The 13,689-nt window shown below is 34.3% G+C and overlaps 1 protein-coding gene across 2 annotated transcripts in view; it reads right to left on the bottom strand.

Moving 5' to 3' along the window:
- The window catches only part of l(3)80Fg (dnaJ homolog subfamily C member 16 l(3)80Fg), a 330,832-nt gene that overhangs the window by 160,687 nt on the left and 156,456 nt on the right, over positions 1-13,689 (bottom strand). For both annotated transcript variants that reach the window (XM_090383988.1, XM_090383987.1), the window contains exon 6: positions 8,939-9,107. In XM_090383988.1, coding sequence (XP_090240114.1) covers positions 8,939-9,107 — 169 coding nt within the window. The remainder of the gene's footprint in view (positions 1-8,938; positions 9,108-13,689) is intronic.

The raw sequence follows: 13,689 nt of genomic DNA, 5'->3' as shown, positions 1-13,689 counted from the left end.
TAACTTTTATATTGAGTAATTTAATGTAAATAGTTATATTAAAAGTAATTATATGGTATAAATAATTTTTGTAAAATAATAGGAGTTTACCTCAATATGGTACATAGAACACTTCCGTATGATACCCTCCAGAAATTAAAACGGAAAACACGAAAAAAATCGACAACTTACCAGTACATTAGAGTAAAATATAAATAATTAAATAAAAAAAAACAATTTAACACAATTCAAATCAATTTAAAACAATTAAAAATCAAATTAACACAATTAAAAGAATCTAACGAAAATATTCAAAATGATTTTCCTTCCTGAAGCTGACAATGTTTTTTGACTGTATGTCGTGATCACATTGAAAATTACCGAATCGGGTTAAACCTGAAACTTAAATAGTGATTATTTGTCTTTGCGCATAAAGGTCCACGCATCGAAGATCAAATATGGCCGCCGAACATTAACAAAATTCTCGTGTAATTTAATTTCTACGTTTTCTGCAATTAATAGTCGCGTATAATTACGTTGAACATTAAGTATTTTGGCCTCGTTAAATAAAAAAAGTATGTTTTTCGTTAATGGCATGAAAGGCTAATTCCAACGCTGCTGAACGAGAAGCACGAACTGAGGCTTCATGTTGATTTACATGAATATTAAGAGAAAATCACGTCTAACCTTGGTAAGACGAGTCACAATCACCGCAAGAAATGTTGTATACCAGATCATTAATTTGTGTTGCGAACGGGGAAAGAACCAAGCGATTGTTCAGTATAGTGTGTAACTTCCGTATTGGCCTGGCTACAATTTTAAATTCGGTATCTTTAAAGAATCTATTAAGCTGTTTGTGCCACTGTGCAACATATGGGATGTTGTTGTTGTTATTTGGTTTTTAGGAGCATTAGCAACTAAGGCCATATTGCTCCGGGGATATGCGGTGGTCATTTCCTGACCTTTTCGCATCCTCTGTATTTGGTGGTGACAGGCTTGAATCCCGGTCTAATCAAGAAGCGTGTGCTATGCACTGCTGCTCCTTCCCACCTGGCTACGGAGGCGCCTCAACATATGGGACAGAAATAAAGTATTTTTTGATATTACTATTGTTGGTTGGTGTAGTATTTTGTATCCTATCCTTAGCCTGTACCCTAATTCGGTTTATTGTGGCAATGGAATAACCCCTGTTTAAGAACCTACTAGTTAATATTTGTATTTCTGAGTCCAAAGCATATTCTGTCGTTGAATATTTATAGGCATTTAGAAATTGATTAAAGATAATCGATCTTTTGTAGGTGAACGGGTGATAGCTATTATAATGTAGAAGCATACCGGTGTTTGTAGGTTTTCGATAGATGCTAAATTGTATTTTATTCGAGTCCCGGGTAAACGTGAAATTTAGAAAGTTTAATGACTTTGTATCCGTATCCTCCCTTTCCAATGTAAATTTGAGTCTAGAATGAACATTATTAAACGAATGTAAAATGTCTTGGATAGTACTACTATCAGTAATAACTAGAACATCGTCTAAATACCTCCCATAGTATGTAATACGGGGTTGAAAAGGTGTCAAATGTATATGCTCAATCGTTGAGAGACAGACTGACATTAAGCCGCTCAGATTTTTGGATTACCAAACCCATTGGTAATCCCAAAATTTGTTTGTACAGCTTGTCTCGAAAGGTGATGTAGTTGGCCTCAACTAACAGTTTAATTAAGTGAAAAATGTCCTTAATAGGTAGCTTCGTATAATTAATATGTTGAATACACATTAGATTATTTAGATGGATTCTTTTAATTGCGTTAATTTGATTTTTAATTGTTTTAAATTGATTTGAATTGTGTTAAATTGTTTTTTTTTTTTTTTTTTTATTATTTAATTATTTATATTTTACTCTAATCTACTGGTAAGCTGTCGATTTTTTAGTTTTTTCCATTTTAATTTCTGGAGGGTATCATACGGAAGTGTTCTGCATACCATATTGAGGTAAACTCCTCTTATTATTTTACAAATATTATTATCAACGTAGAACGTGTTGAGTATTACAGCTCTGATTCATACTATCTAATGGTATAAATAAATAAATATTGTTAGTATTCAATAAATTTATTTTGCACCATCAAATAGTCACATTCATTAACCTTTTCCAGTCAAAATTTAAATGAGAATTTTTTTTCAATTTATTAAAAAATCACTTCCTGTTGTTGTGCCTTTTAATCAACATACAAAGGGTACTAGGAAAGTTTTGCAATATGACGCAACAATGAATCACAGGAAGCTGCTTGTTGCTGCATGTTGAGACATGTTCATACATGCATAGTAGCCGCCGCGGCAAGTCGATGGGCTCAGTTATTCATTAGTAGTGAGAGTGTAAAGTGCTTGCGATGGCATCGTGGTCACGAAATGAGATAAGGACAGTTTTGCGGTATAATTTCGTGCGTGGTTTAACCATAGACCAGTGCTTAGAAGAAATGACTCTTGCACTAGATGATGATTGTCCACATCGTACAACGATATTCAGGTGGTATAGAGAATTCCAAAGGGGAAATTTCACTCTGGAGGATTCTGAGAGGCCGGGAAGGCCACGAACGTCAGTTACGGAAGAAAACGTTACTGCTGTGAGGAAAATGCTTGACGAAAACAGGTGAGTGACCTACCAACAGATAGAGGATACATTGGGCCTAAATGCACCAGCAATTCGTTCGATTCTGCAAGATCATTTGCACGTGAAGAAACTTTGTTCTCTCTGGGTGCCGCATCAACTGACTGAAGAGCAGATGACACGACGTGTGACTTGGTGCCGGGAGATGTTAAAAAAGTTTGATAAGGGACAATCTCGGTATGTGAACAACATCGTGACAGGTGACGAGACTTGGCTGTACTATTACGATCTGCCGACCAAGGCTCAAAACAAAGTTTGGGTCTTTGATGATGACGACACACCCGTAATTGTCAGAAAATCCCGATCGGTAAAGAAGAAAATGATAGCTGTATTTTTCAAATCGAGTGGAATTGTGGAACGTGTCGTTTTGGACACGCAGAAGACAGTCACAGCTAAGTGGTATACTGAACAATGCCTGCCTAAAGTCATTGGATCTATGAAGAACCTGCGGCCAAAGTCAAGAATGGACACCTGGTACCTCCATCACGAAAATGCTCCAGCTCACCGTGCCAAAGCCTGCACCGAATATTTTACCACGACAGGACTGAAACTTCTCGAGCACCCTCCCTACAGTCCAGACCTTGCTCCCTGCGACTTTGCACTGTTCCCGCATGTGAAAATGAAGCTAAAAGGGAGGCGGTTTTCCAGTGATGAGGACCTTCTACGGGCTTGGGACAACGAGTGTGCTTTACTCCCTAGTGAAACTTGGCAGAACTGGTTTAAAGATTGGTTTCGGAGGATGGAGAGGTGTATTGAATGTAGAGGAAATTACTTTGAAAAAATTAAATAAACAAAGCTGTATTGCAAAACTTTCCTAGTACCCTTTGTACTGCAGCCAAATGTTCAGTAATATTAAAATCTGCATAAATTCCTCTGACAATAATTAAAAGTTGTGAGGTGTCAGCAATATCCACTTTCATCCAAAGCTACTGAGAAAAAAATCAACTTTTGCAAGTGTAGATTGAATATCTTCTCTTAAGTTCTGTTTGTCTTGTCATAGTATTCCTATGACAAAAAAACATTATTAAATAAGTCGATTTATTCTGAACATATTTCTCTTCAGCAATTTTTAGGACACATTCTTTGATGATATTTCCATCAGAAAATGGTTTACACTTAGAAGCCAGTACATGTGCATTTTGAAACTCGCTTTAAGAGTGGATTTATTTTCATTAATTGTTAATTTTTTTTTAAGATTCTAATTTTCTCTGTAAATTTATTATATTGTCTTGCATGTTTTTTAGCATAATGTCTTTGAATGTTATATTCCTTCACGGCCACTATGTCTCTTTACATATTAGACACAATTTTTCCTTGAGACTCAACAGAAAAAATATATTTAACTCCATTTATCTTTAAATACTTGATGTTCTGAGTCAACCTTTCTTTTCTTTACTCGTTTTTGCAGTCTCGGTTAAAAATTTTCAGTTAAAAAATATGAAAACTAATGTAACAATGTTAGTTTTTAAAAGAGGATAAACACCTTTCCCCTACTCCATGATATTAAACAATGACTGTATGTAAAACCAACTGATTCACGTGAGATGCATAAGCCGACTGATTTTTGGGACTTTCTTTGTAGATGTCACTAGTCTTTCACCCTCATAGATTAAACCGAATTATCACTGAACAATGTATTTTTTTCGTACAGAAAACATTATGCCATTTCTAACATCATAATTATTTTACTACATAACTATATTAATTAGCTTTTTGTTTCACTAGTTTTTCTCAATACTTAATATTGAAAATGTCAGGGGGTCAGATTGAACGTGTGGGTTTTTTGATGAAGAGAACATACAGATCTATATTCCAAAACAGGAATTACCAAAGCTGAAGTTTGATTACATGATATTAGTTTATAAAAAACTTCATAATGCCTAAATTTTGATAACCTTTTCTTGATATTACATTAATATGACTTTTACATTTTTACTTGGATGAAAATATAATTCCTAGATCTTTTATTTCTGATTTTCTTTATAGTGGAATGGAGTTTATTTTATATAACTGCATGTATAAAGGTTTTTGTGAGGATCAGCATAGGAAATCACAATACATTTACTAGTACTGATATGCAAGCAATCTGCATCAGTCCATTGTTTAAATGAATTTAAATTATTCTGTAAATTCATTTGCTACACTGGTAATGATATTATTGCAAACAGTTTTAAAATGATGGATTCAGTGTGATTAGTATATTGTTCACATAGACACCTGAAAAGCAGAGGGCGAAGGCATATTCAAGAATGGGGGTTCCTTGAGGAACTTTGGTATTTTTTGTTATTTTTTTTTTTTTAGGAGCATTAGCAACTAAGACCATATTGCTCCGGGAATATGTGGTGGTCATTCCCTGACCTTTCCACATCCTCCGTATTTGGTGGTGACGGGCTCGAACCCCGGTCTAATCAGGAAGCATGTGCTACGCACTGCTGCTCCTTTCCACCTGGCTACGGAGGTGCCTTAAGGAACCTCATTCTTGAATATGCCTTGTTGACTGTTGAATGTGAATGGATAAGATTTTTGTTCTGATATTATTACTCTGTATTTATGTCATAAGTATGTTTTCAGCTACCTCAGTAGAAAGTCCTGCATACCATAAGCATGCAATTTTAATAAGAGAAGTAATAACATCTACCTGTTAGAAAATAACATCAGTGTAAATAGCATCTATCTACATTCCCATGCAACTGCTGTGGTAACATGTTGCCAAAAGGAACACAGGGATCATAAGATTCTGCAAAAAGGATCTTTCTTTCATTTTGCAAAAGAATCAAAAAATAAATTTATTTTTATATATACTGTATTCATAATTATAAAAGTATACCATGAAGTAAGAAGAATTGATATAAAAATTAATACATACATACATATCTGTTTGAAAAAAGGAAAACAGCGAAGTTCACTTTTTCTCTTGATTTACCTTCCCATCAATGGAAAATTTTGAAGCAACATCTTGTCAGTGAGAATGGAGTCTCCCTGTTCCATGTAAATTTAACACTCAGGGTAGTGGAGAATGATAAAGACCTGGTGATAATTGTGCAGTCAGATATGAAGTTTTCAGAGCAGTGCAGACAGGCTGCCAGAGCAACTCATGAGGTCTTGTCAATGATATACAGCAGGGGTGGCCAAAAGGTTGATCGTGATCTACCAGTCAATCGCGGCTTTAATTTCGGTCAATCACAACGAATTTTAAATATATATAAAAAATAGATTAGTCAAAATCTAAATGTTATTATTATTATGTGCCCAACTTCATATGCTTATTACAAATCCGTTGAACCACGTGACTACTCTTGCCACTGCACAGCCCTAGGCTTGTCTAATGAAAATTCATGCAGTTATGTTGTGGAGAGCATAGTGTATGTGTCAAATTCTTATTTAGCTTACTTAATATTAATACTCGGCCAGTACTTATATGTTAATTTAATACCCTTTGATTTAAAATGAATACTACAAAAAAGAGTAAAACGTTATCATTTTCATCAAGATTCAGAACTAGAATACTTTTTTGTAATGATAAAAGAAAAATGTTGTCGTTTGATTTGCAATGCTTCCGTGGTTATATCCAAAAAAGGAAATTTAGAAAGGCACTTCAACGCACTCTATGGTAAATACCAATCGGATTTTCCACCTAATAGTGACCTTAGAAAAAATAAAATTACCACCATTTAAGCTTGTATCAATAACAACAGATGGAGTTAAAGCAATGATGGGGCATCTTAACGGATTCATCGCAGTGTGCCAAAAGGATGATGAATTCCCAGATTTTTTGAGTTACCACATCCACCAACAAGTGTTATCCAGCAAAAGATTAAATACTAAAAGTGCTATGGACATAGCTTTCAAAATCGTGAATTCCATCAGAGGACAATCTCTTAAAAGGAGACTTTTCAAAATGCAACTCGATGAAAATGAACTAGATCTGATATTACACACAGATGTGAGGTGACTGAGTCGGAGTAAGTTCTACAGAGATTTTGAAATTTGATCAAAGGGTGATGATTATGAGCAACTACAAGATACGGAGTGGTTGTGTGATCTGGCTTTTTTGGCAGATTTTACCTATAAATTAAGTGATCTGAATTTGGAATTAGAAGGAAAAAATAAAAATGTGGGTGACATGATTAGTAGTATTTCTGCATGTAGATATCAATTTTTGGCAATGACTAAGGATTTCAAAGAAAAAAAAATTCGACCATTTTGCAAATATGCAAGGTCATATGCAAAAATCCGTTTTTGAATTTAATAGTGAGAAATATGTTTCTGAAATTGAGAAAGTTGTGGATTATTTTGAAACCAGATTCAGTGATTTTAAAACAATAAGACATTAAATATATTGAACAAGGTCGACTTAGATATGAAACAAATTGCAGAAAATATCACTTGAAAATGAAATTATTACATTGCAAAACGATATCTTCCTAAAAGCCAGATCATCTAAAAAGGACTTTTGGAAATATGTTTGCCGAGAAAAGTACCCAAATGTAAAAAAATGCCGTGAACTTTTAATTTTCTTATTCCACATATCTACGTGAATCGGCCTTTTCGTATTTGAAACAAAGAAAGATGAACAATCGCTCTACTCTTACGGACTCGCATACAAAAGATTCTTTAATGTTGGCCTTATCACAGTATATCCCCGATTTTGAAAGCTTGGAAGATGACATGAAGTCACCAAACTGCACATAAATTAAAAATTTAAGTACGTATGAATTTAAAATAAAAATTCTTAATTGTATTTAATTTTAAAATTTATAAACATATTTCAATGTGTTGATTAACTTTTTTAACCATGTGCAATTAAATTCTTGAGATGGTAGATCACGGCACATTTTGAAGAAAAAAAGTAGATCGCATCACAAATTAAGTTGGCCACCCCTGATATACAGGAATTTTGCTAGCAGGGATAAGGAGGTGATTATCTCTTTGTATATGGTCAGGCCACACCTTGAGTACTGCATATGTCTGGAGGCCTCATTTCAGGAAGGATGCAGAGTTACTGGAACAAGTACAGAGAAGGGCGATGAGATTGGTGAGGGGAACAAAGGGCTGCTTTTACCAAGTTCTGCAAATTGCAATGTCTGGAGACTAGGCACCTGCAAATTGATCTGATTGAGGCTTTGAATGGTTTGAGCAAGATAAATGCTGATGGGATTCTTCCTCTTGTTCAGATTATGGACTTGAGGGGATATTAATTCAAACTGAGGAAGACTGTTGCAGAATAGATGTGCAGACATTTGTCTTTAGCCAGCAGGTGGTTGATTTCTGAAACAAACTTCTGTCTGTCATTATGGAAGTTGATAGGTTAAATAAATTTAAGGAACTGGAATGAAAAAATTTCCCCATTTCACCTATCCATTCATTCCAAACATCTGGAATGAATGGATAGGTGAAATGGGGAGTGGTTTTTTTTTTTTTTTTTTTTTGGCTGCTGTATAAGTTTGCTTTCTTGCATCATATGCCACTACTAATGCTAATGTAGTTGCTGTAGTATTATTTTTTAGTACTAATGTGTCAACTTTAATGAGTAAACTCATTAAAGTTCACACTTCAGCACCTTATCATGTTTATGATGAAATGAAGTTTTTCTTTAATAAAAAGAACAATTCTTTTCCACTTAAACATGACTGATGCACACACAGTCCATTAAAAAAAAAAAAGGAAGATTGTTAAAATTAACTGTACAGTAGTAAAGGGACCATTACAAAATACTAACAAACAACACCTGTAGTGGTTCCATGTTACTGGTGTTGTTATCTTATTTACACTTCCATCAGCCATAACAATCCCAGTTAATCTGCAACCTGGTTAATTGAGAGTGTGCTGTATTTAAAATGTCTCTACTTAAGGTAGATAACTTACTGGATGCCCGTCGTAGCAGTGTAATCGTTAATTATCCACCTAAACATAAAGTTAATAAAAACTCATTCTTTGTAAGAGTGAAACACAACTGTTTAAATGTACATAAATGAAAATAATACATCAATAATGTGAGTTGAATGTGTTGCATGTACCATATATTGTGCAACATTATGTCACCTTCTAAAGCCAGCATAAAGCTGCTGGTCACAATCGAAATTCTGAAGACAACTACAAACATTATTTTTAAAAATTACTTTAAATAAACTTTCATGCATCAATAAAATCTCATTCTCTTCCCTTTGTTTATTTCAGTGATTATGGCATCCAAATTAATAAAAGAATTATTTATACAGGTATTCATTTTATCATTCTAAATTTAAATTTCAAAATAGCAAAAATGGCATAATCAATAATTAATATCTATATACCTTTTCTTCCTCCATATTCCAGACAGAATTCAACCACTGATATCTTACTCTGTCTTGTTCTTTACGCCATAATAGAACAACATGAAGAATAGGATCTGATGGGGTACCTTCACTAGATGACAGTGCTTTCACAAACTCTACTTGCTTCTCTTGATACAAAAACATAAATCTAAGGAATAAATAAAATTATTAAAAATACGCAGTAGTACATATGTCCATCTAATGAAGGTGTATGCAAAATATGGCTGTGGTCAAGTAAGACTTATCAAACAATTTAAACTAGCGTTTCATCAATTCCTAAACCAGTTCCTAACTGAGTAGGAAGGTGGTGGCCAAAATAATCAGGGTATAATTCTATATTGCATATAGAATTATATTCTATATTGCATATAGAATTATACTCTGACTATTCTGAACACCTTAACATGGTTTTAGTAGAGCGGGAGAAGAATGTTATAATTAACTTTCTCATTTCTTTCACAAAGGAACTCTTCAAATTAATTCTTAAACACATGTTTACCAAGGTTTGTAAAATTCTTCAGCTGCACTCTTTTCAATTTGAAACTGCTATACAGTTGTATGACTTGATGATTTTGAGTCTTAAATTTCAATTTGAAATACTTGCTGCTGAAATGAAATTACTGGAAGCTATATGTGAGCAATTTCAGCTATATTGTATTACTGAAATAAATGCAAAGATTTAACTAGGTTTAGAGGCACATTTTAATACTTGGTGTATTCTAATTCATAGGTTTACAAACTGGTTTCTGCAAAACCATAGAGGGTGTGTGTGTGAGAGAGAGAGAGAGAGAGAGAGATGTTTACAAGGGTTCTTGATTAAGATACATTAACAATATTTTAAGAATTAAGATACATCTACGATAAGGAAGAATGCAGAGCTGATTAAATGAGTACAGAAAAGTGCAACGAGATTGGCGAATTGAACAAAGGATTACTCTTATGAAGAAAGGCTTAAGTTCTGCAAATTGTAGTGTCTGGAGACTAGGCACCTGCGAGGTGATCTGACTGAGGTGTATAAGGGCTTGAATGGTTTGAGCAAGCTCAATGCTGATGGGATTCTTCCTCTTGCCCAGATTAATCGCCTGAGGGAACATAAATTCAAATTGAGGAAAGATAGCTGTAGAACAGATGTGCAGAAATTTGCTTTTTGCCAGTGGGTGGTTGATTGCTGGAACAAACTTCCATCTGTTGTTGTAGAAGTTGACAGCTTAAATAAATTCAAGACAGAATTTATACAAATGCTATACAAGCATTTGGAGTGAATGGATGGGTGAAATGGGAAGGTTTTTTTTGTTTTTTTTTTCTTTTTGGCTGATTCTGTTGTTTGGTTTTTAGGAGCATTAGCAATTAAGGCCATATTGCTCCGGGATATGCGGTGGTCATTCCCTGACCTTTCCGCATCCTCCGTATTTGGTGGTGACGGGCTTGAACCCCGGTGTAATCAAGAAGCTTGTGCTACGCACTGCTGCTCCTTCCCACCTGGCTACGGAGGCGCCTTGGCTGATTCTGTATAAGCTTGCTTTCTTTCTCTACTAATTCTAATGCTAATAAAGTAATGTCTAGAACAGTAGCGTTCTGAGTACGTTCCATAGAATCACTGGGTTTTTCAGAGGAATCCAGAGGTTCTGAAGCAGTCTAATGATAGACTAATTTAAATTTTACATATCTATTACTCTTTTTTTTTTTTTTAATTTGTTGTTAATAATAAAAAATTTTTAAAGACATTACAGTTCCGTGGAAGATTCAAAGATCATTTAGATTTTCAAAAATGTTCTGCAGTCAGAAATAAGATTGAAAACCTACTCTAATTGATACTGAGTACAGATTTTAATATAATTTCACAATGATTTTAGCTTTATTGTTATATTTATATGAACAATGCAGAATTCAGCTTATTTTGTATTACTTATAAACATTTATCTAGGGATTCAAATGTGCATTAGCAAGGAATAATGTACTTCACCTAAATGGCCTGAAATAATCTGACCCAGAATATTCCATGTTGAAAATTTGTGCTATATCCCATTTATGTACTTGGTAATTATTATAAACCAAAATAAGTGAGAAGATTAGTTGTTATTATTTCGTTTTATTGATTATTAAGAGTGTGCATGGCGGTTTTATGTATTTTTCTTATTAATAAAACTATGTTGTGCTACTGTCAGTGATTAAAAGGTACTGACAATTTTCAAGGTATAGAGTTTTTCTTATAAAACTCTCCTGGTCCACAACAGTTTCAAAGTTTCCCATTTGGCACCCTGCTTAAAAATAATACTTAAGTAACATAATTTCAAAAAGGTTCTGTTTATCTGAATTCTTTGGTGTTTATTCATAAATTTGAGTATGATGATTCTCAGTATGAACTCAGTTTTTAGTATTAGCAATGGCCACACGGTGAAAGGAAGCCTATGGCTTATGCTGCAACAGCCAGAAAAAATAAAAATAATAAAAATAAAATACTAATAAGAAGAAAATTTTAAAAAATAAATAATTAATAAAAGAAAATGAAATAGACAACCTATGCATTTTCCTCCTTCCGTAGGTAATTATCCAGCTGACCTTTGAATGTCCCCAAACTGTCAGCCTCTACCACCCATATAAGTAACTTATTTCAGTAATTTATAACTTGCTGGCTAAAATAAAACTTTCTGCAATCCAGTCTAAACATCTCCCCCATAACTTGAATTTATGATCCCTAGTTCTAGAATCATTTATAACCGTGAAAATTTCGTCCTCATTCATTTTTCTTTTGCCTCTCAGAGCCTTAAACACCTCAGTCAAGTCTCATTTAAGGTGCCTAGTTTCCAAGCACTGCAACCCACATATTTGAAATCTTTCCTCATATGGACATCCTTTTGCCAATCTCACCAGGCGAGTTACCCATCTTTGGATCATTTCAAGAAGCTTGATGTCTTTCTTTAGGTGCAATCTCAATACTTGTACACAGTATTCTAAGTGTGGTCTAACAATAGCCTTATATAATGGGATTATGACGTCCTTATGTATATATTTTTACACAGTATCAATGGTTTGTCCAGTAGTGAAAGAAAAGTAAATATGAAATAATACTATATAAATCAGATTTAACAATGTTTAACTTCTATACAGAGCAGAATATCAATCTTTGAAGCAAATAAGCCACAATCTAATAAAAAAAATCACAATTTAAAAAGTAGAACCCTTTCTAGGGTAAATCAAAAACAAATTTATTTAAAATTATATATTTGAATGTCTTTGTCTTTTGTGGCTAGTATGAATAATCTGAACTAAGAACCAAATATGAGATGTGGCAAGAATGACTCCAGTTCTGTATATTTCAGTGTCTAGAGACTAGGTACCTGTGAGGTAATCTGATTGAGATGTTTCAAGCTTTGGATGGTTTGAGCAAACTTATTGCTGATGGGATTCTTCCTGTTGCTCAGACTATGCACATGAGGGGACATAAATTCAAATTGAGGAAGGATGGTTGCAGAATAGATGTGAGGAAGTTTTCCTTCAGCCAATGGGTGGTTAACTGCTGGAACAAGCTTCCATCCGTTGTTTTGGAATTGAATAGTTTTGAATAAATTCAAGGAAGAACTAGATAAATTGTTGGAGAGTATGGATGAGAGAAATGTCTTTTTTTCTTTTTTTTTGGCTGATGCTGTATAAGCTTGCTTTCTTACATCATTTACCACTAATAATAGTAATGAAGTTCCTGGACTGGTGCAATAAAAATAACAAAGTGAAGGAGATCAAAAATGGTTTTATTTTTATTAAAAATAATCACCACCTGACTGAATGCATTTATTACATTGTTCTAAAAATTTCTGAAAAGAGTCAGCGAAGGCATCCAAAGAAATTATACTCAGTTCAGATGGTTCATTTTTTCTTTACCTCCTCAATCCTGAAATCTCTTTCCTTTAAGGGCAGTTTTCATCTTGGGAAAGAGGAAGAAATCTGCTAGTGCTACATCAGGAGAGTAGGATGGATGGTTGATCTGTACAATGCCACGTTTCATCAGAAATGTCTTCACCAGAAGTGTGGAATGGGCAGGAGGGGGGGGGGGTTATTGTGCAACAAGAACCAGCTGTCTAAATTACAAAATGCACTACTCTCAGTCTCTGAAGCACCTGTACATTGAATGCATCATTATCTCTTACTTCAGGTACAAATTCCTTGTGAATCACATCCAATTTATCAAAAAAACATGATCAGCAATGTCTTGATCCTGGACTTCTATTAAACAAAACTTTTTGGGCCTTGGTGATGATTTTGAACTTCACTGCATGCTCTGACCCTTCATTTCTGGGTTGTACTGAAACACCCAACACTCATCTCCAGTGACAACACAGTCAAGGAAATTAGGATTGCCTTAATGAACCTAGACATGACACTCTTTATTGCTTCTACTTATTCATGAGGTTTTGTGGCACAAATTTTGTGCACACCTTCCTTTTCCCTAAATCTTCATGTAGAATTTGATGAATGGCCTCCTTATTCATATCCAACTCATCAGCCATCAATCTGAGGATCAAATAATTATCTCTTGCCACAATTTCCTGAACTTTTACAACTATGTCCTCATTTTGTTCATTTCATTGGTAGACGCCCACTTCTTGGGTCATCACAAAAATTCTGACATCTGTCTTTGAACTGCTTATACCATTCAAAGACACTGGTATGACTTAACCATCACCATAAACAGTTTTTACCATTTCATATGTTTCTGTTGTAGATTGGCCCAGTTT

The sequence above is a fragment of the Mastigoproctus giganteus genome, chromosome 10 (genome assembly GCF_048544385.1).
Source record: "Mastigoproctus giganteus isolate SK-2022 chromosome 10, ASM4854438v1, whole genome shotgun sequence".
NCBI lineage: Eukaryota > Metazoa > Arthropoda > Arachnida > Uropygi > Thelyphonidae > Mastigoproctus > Mastigoproctus giganteus.
This window is presented reverse-complemented; position numbering and strand designations above follow the sequence as displayed.